Raw genomic sequence first — 9,723 nt, forward strand, 5'->3', positions numbered from 1 at the left:
CTGAGGGGACCCTTCAGGGAAGCAGCAGCCTCGTCCCAGAAACGGGGCCCAGAACCTGCCCACTTTTCCTCAGGGTCCTGAGTGGGGCCCCGGCTGCCCAAGGCCCAGGCAGGCCCCCACAGCCCTGGTCCCTGCTATGGGCCATGCCTGCTCTCTGGACCCCAGGGCCTGATCCCAAACTCCACACGGACACATGTGGCCCGGAGGCCAAGGCCAGACTGCCCCCTGGCCCCCCTCACCCCAAGAGAGAGCAGAGCAGTGGGCCCGGCAGAGAGGAAGGGACGGCCACCTGGGTCTCTCACAGCCGCGGGCAGCTCGGGGTCCCTGCCCCAGGCAAGCTCTGGTTATTCGCCCCGGGGGTGGGGGGAGAGGGGCAGCACCTGGGGCCAGGAGGTCTCCGGGGTCCCCTGGGGCCTCTCCACCGGCCAGGTCACCCGCAGGCCCACCCCGGGGGACGCCGCACGCCGTGTTAGCCTCATTTGCACGGGTGGGAACTCAGGGCTTTTGTGACGCTGTGAACCCCGACGGGAGGCGGAAAGGGAGGCAGGAGCCGTGGGGAAGCACCTGGCTCCGGAGCGCCCGCCGGGCTTCTCCTTCGGCCAGACCTCGGACCCAGGCCCGGCCTCGCCCGTGAGCCGGAGGGAGGGTCTGGGTTGCACTGGGAAGAGCTCAGAGAAGCTGGGAACTCCTGCGCCCCAGCAGAGTCTGAGCTGGCCTCGGTGGGAGACAGCACGGGGCTGGCGGGAAGCGGCAACCCCACCCCCAGCCCAGGGCCCGGGAGCAAGGTCGGGCGGCAGCTCACCCCTCGGCCCCTCCCGCCCGGCCCCAGGGCCCCGCCCGCTGGCCTTCAGCTCCACCAGGGAGCCCCCTGCTGTCCGACACCCTCTCCCACCGCCCCCCGCAAACCCACCTCCCGCTGCCAGCGGACCCTCCCCCTGGGAGCTGCCCAACGCCCCCCCCCAAGCTCAAACACTGGGGCTGGGGCCACAGGGGCCACAGCTTGGGGTCAGTGGGCGGGAGCTGCCCACCCGCCCGCTCCAGGGCGGCTCCAACGGGGCTTCCTCCGGGCTTCGAGCTCCTGCATCTGAACTCGAGCCCCGGAGGGCACTCTCCCGGGGACCCGGCCTCCCGGGGTGCCAGCGTGACTCTGTGTTCCACACCTCACGCCCTCATCGGGGCCCAGTTTCTCCTCCGCGGTGGGAGCCGAGTGCACGCCCCTCCCCCCACGCCAGCGCTGGTGAACGTGAGCACTGGGCCTCTGGGCCTCTCCTGTCCAAAATGACCCCTGTGTCTGGCACACCCTGCGCCCCCCCCCCCCCAGGGGCGAATCATCAAGTGCTTCTCACTGAAAGGGACCCAGATCTGGCGACTGCTCCCTGCGCCTGCCCCGGGGGGCGCTGCAGCTGGTCCCTCCATTCCTGCGAGTGTGGGGCCCCCCACGAGGCCACGCGGGCCAGTGTCAGGGAGGGAAGGCTCTGGCCCAGGGGACAGAGCTGGCCACGCCCCGTGGGGAGGGGCGCACCGTGCGCCCACCAGGTCAGAGGGGCCGGGGGAGCCCTGGAAGGCCGTGCCTCAGCATGCAGGGTCAACAGGGGGCCGTGGCCGGCAGGGACAGAGCCACGGAGCGAGGGAGCTTGCTCCCAAAGCAGTACACTGCGCCTGCTCCGCCATGAGGGCGGGCGGGGGCGTGGCCTAGACCCCAGGCACCCCCCTCCCTCCGCCCACGCATCCCCCAAACTTGCTTCTGCTCCGACCAGAGGCAGGCAAGGGGCTGCCCGTCCAGCCCCAGCGGGTATGATCGGGTACGTGGGTGGGGCCTGTGAGCCCCTGCGAGTGACGCCTGTGTGCACAGCCTGGCGCGGCCCGGCCCCTGAAACCAGTCCCTGGGCCACCCACGCCAGAGCGCTCTAAGTCAAACGAGTTTATTCAGAAAAGGCCTGGGCACCAGACTTAGAAAATGACCTGCACCCGCTTCCCAGACCCTCAGGGGCCAATTTACAAAGACGGACCAGCGGCCCCGGAGGAGGAGGGAGGCAGGACAGGAAGGCGAGGTGAGGATTCTGGAGTTCTGTGTTTCCCCGGCTGACCGCAGCGACCGCCGGGGAGGGGCCAGCACTGCCGGCGCTGGGAGCAGCTGGCAACGCGGGTCGTCCGGCACAGCGCACAGGGCCAGGCCAGCGTGCGCACTGGCGCCCCACCGCCTAGGGCGTTCGCGGTTCGGCAGCCAGTCCCGCCTCAGCCGCCTCCGCCTTCTGGTCCGCGGCAGGTTCTTCAGCGGCCGAGCTCTCGGGGGCATCCTGCTCCGGCGCGCCGGGGCCCTGGCCCTCTGCCGCCGCCTGCTCCACCCCATTCTCGCCCACGCCAGCTTCAGGGGGCCCTGGCTGGGCAGGGGGCCAGGTGGGGGCCGGAGACTGGTCCACCTTCCTCCGCTTCCTCACCTCGTCGTCGGCCGCCTTGGCCCCTGGGGGCGGGGGACAGGCCTGCTCGGTCTCCCCTGGTTCCTGGCTGACCATTTCTTGGGTCCCCGCCCCCAGGCCCCCCTGGCTGAGCGCGCAGTCCTCCAAGTTCTGGGCGATCTTCTCCACCTCGGAGGAGCTCTGGGGGCCCGCCTCCCCGGGGGCCTGCTCCCGCCGGTTCGCCTCCAGCTTCCTCTTCTTGCCCTCCTTGGGGCTCGAAGGTTCCGGCCCGGCCTCTCCCCGGTCCCTTTCCTCGACCCCCTCTTCCTGGGGCTCGGAGCTCGCAAGCTGGGGGCCAGCGGCCACACTGTCCCCGCCCTGGCCTGTCCCAGGTCCGCAGGGGTCGGCCTGGAGGAAGGCATCCCCGGGGCTCTCCTCCCCCTGGGCCTTGCCGGGGGCCGCCGGCGAGGGCGGCCGCGGAGGAGGGCGCAGCGCACGCCTCCGCAGCTTGTCGTGGGGCGCCCAGACGAACTTGCGGCGCGGCCGGAAGTGCTCCCAGGCGAAGCGCAGCAGCGCGCGGCGCTGGCGCGGGCAGCGCACAGTGAACACGAAGTAGTCCAGCACGCTCTGCTGCACGTTCGGCAGCTGCCGGTGCACCAGCGTCTCCTCCAGGAAGAAGCGCACCAGCGGCGCCTGGTAGCGCTCCAGCCCCAGCTCACCCAGCGACTTGAGGATGCGCGTGATGCGCAGGTTGTTGTGGCTGTGCCTGGGGGCGGGGACAGAGGGCGCTGGTGGGCGGTCCTTGGTGGAGGCCCGCCCCTCCCTATCCCACCTCCAGGGACCTGGCATGGCGCGGGGTGGGGGGTACGGGGGCGGGGAGGCCTCCTCTGTCCTCTGGGAGGTGACTGTCCCTTGGTCCCATGGAACACCCCTGACCCCCGCGCTTCTCCACCGGGAGGGGCGCTGTGCCTGCGAAGCTGCGGAGCCCCGCGGGCAGCGGCGTGCGGCTGAGAAGCCACACCGACCAGTGGGACTTTCCTGAGGCGGGCCCACCCCGCCGGGCAAGCAAAGCGAGGGGGAGGGCGCTCGTCAGTCCTCGCCCCACCTCCCCCAAGGTGCTCCCGGGACCCTGCCTGAAACCCACCGCAGCCCCTTCCTCCGTAACCCGGGGCCCTGCGGGGCTGGCTGGTGGGAGCGGGGGCGGGGGGCCCTCACCAGTTGAGGTTCTGGAAGCGCTTCTGGTAGTTGTGCGCGCGGCACACGGCGCCCGAGTCCGGGTCGCGGAGCTCGATCCCGTAGAAGCCCAGCATGAGCTCGTAGGCGCGCACGAGCCGCGCTCTGGCCTCCTTGGAGCCTTTAAACTCCTGCGGGGCGGCCCGAGGAGGGTGCGGGGGGAAGGGACGGGCGACGGGGCCCTGAGACGCGTCGCCGTAACCGTCCCTCCGCCCGGAGCTCCTCCAAAGTCGCCAGGGCCTGAGGCGTCACTTCAGCCCTGAGAGCCATGCCCCCGCAGCTCCCGCCGCCCACCTGTCCCTGCACAGCTCCCCGGACTCGCTCCCGCCCCAGCTGCCCGCGCGCAGGCCCGGCCCCCTGGCAGCCCCTGCGGCGCGCCCAGGGTGGGCGGGGCCGCGGCTCACCTGGATCTCCCGCAGCGTGAGGGGCTTGGCGTGCCAGTTCACCCCCGGCTCCCGCAGAGGGAACAGCCTGCGGGAGGAGCGGCGGCGCCGGCCGGTCAGAGGCGACCGGCTCCCTGCCCCTGCCCCACGGGTGCCGGCGGGTGGGCTGGGCGGCTCGCCCCCCCTCTGGGCTCGCAGCTGAACCCGAGCAGGGGCTGGGCCCTCGCACACCACAGGCTCTGGAGATAAGGCCGCGGGCGAGGGCAGAGCCCTGGGTGGGGGCCGCAGACTGGGGCCCGGGACAGACCCACGTGCGGCCCCCCCCCAGGTCCTCAGCGAGTCGGCTCGCTGGGCAGCCCAGGTGGCCCGCCTGCCCTTCACCCAGGGCAGCCAGTGGGCCCTTTTCTCTTCCTCGCTCGCTTGTTCTCTCTGGTCACTGACGCTCGGTGCCCAGGAGAGGGCCCCTGTGAGCGGTCCTCAAAGACACGCTGCGTTTGCAGGGCGGTGGCGAGGGTCACCTCCAGCCACGGGCGGAACCCCGCCCCGCAGGCCAGGCCGGCACCGGCTGCCTTTGGGGCTCGCGAGGCTGGGCTGCCGTCCCACACCCGGCCCTTCAGCCCCCCGCCGGCCACACGGGCCGGTCAGGGCTGAAGAGCCCAAGCCTGCAGGGCGCAGGGTCCTCCCTCGGCCCCCCGCGGTGGACACCATGCGTGCCCCGGAGAGGGCCCAGGGTGCCTGCTGGGGGGTGCCCGCCCGGACCCAGCCCCCCCGCCCGGAGGCCCGCCGCTCACCACTGGATGTAGGAGTGGTTGTCCTCCAGGGTCTCGTAGTCGTCCTTCCAGCCCTGGAGGACGGTCTCGATGAGGCAGCCTGGGGGCCCGCGGGGGGACGGTCAGCGCGGGGTGACCCAGGCCCCGGCCCCTCCCCGGCTTTCTGAGGACCGGGGGCTGCACGGCTCTGGGTCGCACGTCTCGTGTGGCTCCCGGCCTCGGCCCCCGTGCGAGCTGGGAGCGGGGACCCCACTGCTGACCGAGGGCGGCCCCCGAGGAAGGGGCCCGTGTTCCCAGCCTTGCCCCCGTCCTTGCAGGGGGGGTCCTCACGGCCCCCCGCACTATGGCTCGCTCACAGGACTGTGCCCCCCCCCCAAGCTGGGCGCCCACCGCTCTGCAAACAGCCGGAGGGTGAGCGCTGGAGGCCAGGCGGCCACCTGGGTCCCGCTAACACTTCACTCCTGGATGCTGAAACCTGAGTTTCCTAAGATTTCTAGTCCCAAAAATCTTCCTCCTTAAAATCTCCCACCGTGTAAAAATGTCAAACCCACACTTATTAGTTGGCACAGGTGGCTTTCCCGCTGCCCCAGGAGAGCCACCTGGTCGTGACAAGGAGCTTGGGGCCCAGCAGCCAGGTGGCCGTATTCACTGCCGGGCCCTGGTGTCCCCGCAGCCGCCTCCAGGGGGTGCTGTGGGGCGGCTTGCTCCCAGCCCCGCCCCCCACCCCAGAGGCAGAGAGGGGAGGGGGCTGCAGGCACGCACCGTTGGGCAGGAACTCGATCTCGTTCCGGTAGAAACTCAGGTTCGGCATGTCGCCATTGCTGTCTCGCTCGATCAGGTCCTGGGGAGGGAGAGAGCGTCCCGGTGCGGCGGCGTCAGGCACAGGCTGACCCCCCAGGCCCCTCAGACTAGAGTGTGCCCGGGGGAGCGGGCGTCTGCTCCCGGCCAGAACCCTCCAGACATCCCGGAGGCTGACGGGGACCCCGCAGGCCCCGCCCGGGCCCCTCACCCGTGGGGTCCGCGTGGGCCTCTGACCCTCTCCCAGCCAGTGTGGGCCGGCGCTGGGACGTGTCCCCCCCCCCATCTCCGTCTGTCCCCGCGGCAGCCCAGGGTGGCCTGGGACTCGTGGGCACAGAGGGCAGTGCCGCCGGAGCAGGAGAGGAGACCCGGTGGGTGGGGCTGGGGGCGGGGGGCCTTGGGGGGGGGCGAGGCACGGAGACCCCACACCGTGAGGACGCTGAGGCTGGGAGAGGCAGGGCCCAGGGACGCAGGGCCCGCCGGCCTCGTCCGGGGTCAGCGGGAGGGCTCTGTCTGGGGCGGGCTGCAGAGGTGCCAGGGGGCCGGGCAGCTACGTACCGGGTAGCGGTGGCGGTACCTGCGTGTGTCCCGCACGGCTCTCCAGTTCCGGAGCTCGGCCGTCCTAGACTGGGGTGGGGGGGGGGAGAGGAAGGGTGAGGCCCCCGGGAGACCGTCGCCCTCCTGGAGGCCAGCAAGCCCTGAGCCAGGTGTCTGCAGGGCCCGAGGGACCCCGAGCGGCTGGCGTGAGGCCTGGCCCCCCCCCAGCCCTCAGGAGCCCCCGCCCACGCGAACCCCCTCGGGGCACAGCCCTCCAGCTTCACTTCCTCCTCCCACGCCCCACGGCTGCAGCCACGCCTCCCCAGGAAACCCGCCTCCCCCAGCGCCGCCTCCTCAGCCGGCTCTGAGCTGTCGCCAGGCTCGAGTGCCCGCTTGCCCCCTGGTGGGGCCCCAACTGCCTGTGTCGGGGTCTGAGGAAGGGATGAATGTCTCAGGCGCAGGGAGCCCGCCCCCTCCGGCCCAAACCCACTGTTCAGTGACCAGACCCCGCATCTCCGGGCTCCCAGCCCCTCCCGAGCAGGGCTCAGGGCTTCCCCGCTACAAGGCAGAGGCCCCTCCCCGCTCTCCCAGCCCCCGCAGCCCTGTGTCTGGGGGCCAAGAACCCTGGGGTCTCGGGAAGCATGGAGGGGGGGTGGTAAACACAGCCGACCCGGGACCCACCTAGTGCCCGGGCGAGGGCACAGGGCGGGGCTGAGCCCAGCCGTCTGCCAGACTGAGCCAGGGTGAGGGGCCAGGACAGGAGGGGACAGCTGGGAGGAGCCAACTGCTGGAGGGGCCAGAAGGCCAAGCCCACCTGTGTGTCCCCTGGCTCCACCCCATTCCCACCCCCCCACCCCCCGCCCCTTAATGTCTGAGCTCCACCCAGGGTCTGGAGCTGCCGCTCCACCGACTTCTGCTCCAGGGCCAGCTGCTGAGCTCCTCCTGGCCACCGGCCAGGACACAAAACCGAAACTCAGCAGCAGCGGGTCCCACTTCTCCGTCAGTTTCTATTTCTCCTGTCCCTGTGCCGGCGGGTGTTGGGAGCGGCATGGAGCCCGGGGGCGGGGGCGGGGGGGAGCCGGGGAAGAGGTCCGAGGGTCGGGGCACCCCACAGGGCGACAGGGTGGACACGGCATACAGTGGACCTGTGGGAGGGCTGCGCCCCCCACCTGACCCTCACCACCCCTGCTGGTACCTGCCGGGGGACAACCAGATTCCTGCCCTGCCCCTCCAGGCCCGGACCCGAGGGACTCGTCCTGAAACACCAGATGTGCCCAGGCCACCGGCCTTGCCAGCAGGCCCAGGAGCCTCCCGGGGTCCCTCTGCTCCCCAAACACTGAGGGGGAGACCTAGAAACCAGCACTCTGGTCTGCCCCAGGAGAATGAATCCACCTCAGAGACCCCACGGACATGTCTGCGCCTCTCCGGACGTGCTGCCGAGGGGCCATGGTCCAAAACCAACGGGGACACAGGGTGACAGCTACCATTCCGGGTCCCATCCCCCCCAAACTCCTGGGACCCCAGCGGGAACAATGGCACCCACAGCTCAGTGAGTGCCGCCAAGCAACCCCTGCTAAAGACAAGTAACCAGTGCTAAGACAGCTAACGGGTGGCAACAAAGTAACCAGCAGTAACAAGCAACCAGTGGTAACCAGAAGTAACCATTCAGCAGGTCAGTGGCCCTGGCTCAGGCAGGTCACCTAAGGGCAGCCTCCAAGACCACCTGCAGGAGGACGCAAGGCCAGCCCCCGCTGGAGAGGGCGGGCCCGCGCCCCGTGCGGAGTAGCAGGGGCGCGGGGCTGGGGGGCTGGGGGGCTGGGCGAAGAGGGGAGTCTTGGGTGGCGGGGAGCGGAGCGCGGTGCTCCTGGAGGGGCGCAGGGGGCTGAGAGGCGCGGAGGGTGGGACCAGACCTGAGCCACAGGCCCGGAGCTGGACGTGTCGGGGCGAGGGAGGTCCAGGATGTGCCCCGGCTTCCCCCGGAGAAAACGCCCCCTCCGTGCCGACCCCGTCCTCGGGGCGCCGAGCGGGGGCGATCTCGGGGAGCCCCGCGGGTTGTGCGGGGCCCTCCAGGAGGCAGGGGGTCCGGACAGGGGGCCGCCGGGGCGGGAGTCGGGCTCCACACGCGTGCCCGAGGAGCTTCCGCCCCGGCCCGGGGCAAGGGGGCGGTTTCCCCCGGCGCAGGGCCTCGCCCGGAATCCGCGGCGGCCCGGCAGGCCCCCCGGGGGGCGCGGGGGTCCCGGGGGGCGCGGGGATCGCGGGGGACGCACCGGCAGCGCGCTGGGCCGCGCCTCCTCCTCCTCCTGCTGCTCCGCGTCCTCCGCGCCCCGCGGGGCGCCCGCCTCGCCATCGTCGCCGCCCCCGGCGCCGGGGTCCTCGCCGTCCTCCTCCTCGTCGTCGTCCTCCCAGGTCGAGTCGCGGTCCGGGTCGTCCATGCTCGGGCGGCGGCGGGGCCCGCGCTCCGCCGGAAGCGGCCGCGAGCCGGGGAGGAAGCGCGGGGGCGGGGCCGGCGCGGCGGGGCGGGGCTCCAGCGGCTCGGGCTCCGCCCCGCCCGCCCGCCTGGGGGCGCCCGCCCGGAAGGACGTGCGCGCCGGCCGCCGGCCCGGGCGGCCGGACCCAAGAACCCCTCTCCCCTCGCCCCCGCCGCCCTCCGTGACCCCGAATCCCTCCGCCCGGGGATCTCTCGCGGGGAGGCTGCCGCCGAATGCAGCATGGCCCCCGGAACGTGTCCCCAGAACCGCTCCCGGGCCCCCCCACCCCGGGGTCCGCCCACCCCGAGGATCCCCCAAAGCTCCCCACTCCGAGCACGCCCCGCCCCGGAGGACGCTCGCCCCCTAGAGACCCGGCCGGAGGCCCCCAGCAGTGTCCCCCAGAGAATGTCCTCGGAGGCCGCCCCCAGGAGGGTGCTGCCTGGAAGTTGCCTCCCCCCAACCCCCCCCAACCCCCGCGCCATGAATACCCCCCAGGTGGCGACCGCCCCCGCCATGGTCCCCCAGGACGCCCTCCGGTGTCGGCTGGGCGGTGGGCTCCTCGGGGGCCTGTTTGGGGAGCCACCTGCTCCCAAGCTCCCTCGGGCCCTCCACCGGCCCTTGGTACGGGCCAGTGGGCTCCCCCCGCGCCAGCGGGAGCGTGCCCGCTGCGTGGTGACTGTCAACGCGGCCTGAGCACCGGGAGGCAGGAGTGAGCGGGGGTCCCCTGCGGATGTCCGGCGCAGGCCCACGCCAGTTGTGCGCCCTTCGGCGGTCTCTCTGGGGGCTGGGAGGTGGCCGATTTCGGATGGCTGAAAATCGCCTGCTGCTCCAAATTTCGCCGCGACGCTGGTCCCTTAGTTAACCTCTGACCTCCGGCAGGTGACCCAGAGCTTCAGCAAAGCAGGAAACTCGCCCTTGGAAATGAAGTCTGGGTGCGGCCACCCCAGGTGACGCCGTGTGCTGCGACAAGGCCACTGCCTTTCTGCAGACACGCAGCGAAGACCCAAGGGCAGTGTTCAGATTCAGCCTCGAGGAGAGCTGCCTGCGGGTGCCCGGTGCCCGGTGCCGGGTGCCGCCAGGGAAGGCTGCAGTCCAGCCCTGTGAGGGAGGGACTCCACGTCTCCTGGCCCCGCACAGC

The 9,723-nt window shown here is 72.2% G+C and overlaps 1 protein-coding gene across 1 annotated transcript; it reads right to left on the reverse strand.

Annotated features, from left to right (window-relative positions):
- Window positions 1-1,908: 1,908 nt before the first annotated feature.
- On the reverse strand, window positions 1,909-8,584 carry OGFR (opioid growth factor receptor). Its single transcript, XM_045833663.1, has 7 exons — window positions 8,385-8,584; window positions 6,139-6,207; window positions 5,545-5,623; window positions 4,804-4,882; window positions 4,034-4,100; window positions 3,612-3,760; window positions 1,909-3,162 (listed from the first exon to the last, which is right to left on the reverse strand). The coding sequence occupies exons 1-7, from the start codon at window positions 8,547-8,549 to the stop codon at window positions 2,202-2,204; spliced, it is 1,569 nt and encodes a 522-aa protein (XP_045689619.1). The 5' UTR covers window positions 8,550-8,584; the 3' UTR covers window positions 1,909-2,201.
- Window positions 8,585-9,723: the final 1,139 nt, after the last annotated feature.

Source organism: Phyllostomus hastatus, unplaced genomic scaffold, assembly GCF_019186645.2.
Source record: "Phyllostomus hastatus isolate PE091 unplaced genomic scaffold, TTU_PhHast_1.1 phas_contig_17, whole genome shotgun sequence".
NCBI lineage: Eukaryota > Metazoa > Chordata > Mammalia > Chiroptera > Phyllostomidae > Phyllostomus > Phyllostomus hastatus.

Bases quoted from the DNA above. Each gene is read 5' to 3' on its own strand.
- OGFR (XM_045833663.1), bottom strand. From the start codon at position 8,549: ATGGACGACCCGGACCGCGACTCGACCTGGGAGGACGACGACGAGGAG. The intron at 5,624-6,138 runs GTACGTAGCTGC...CTCCCTCCCCAG, and splicing joins GGTACCGCCACCGCTACCCG to GACCTGATCGAGCGAGACAG. The intron at 3,761-4,033 runs GTGAGCCGCGGC...GCCGCCCCGCAG, and splicing joins TCACGCTGCGGGAGATCCAG to GAGTTTAAAGGCTCCAAGGA.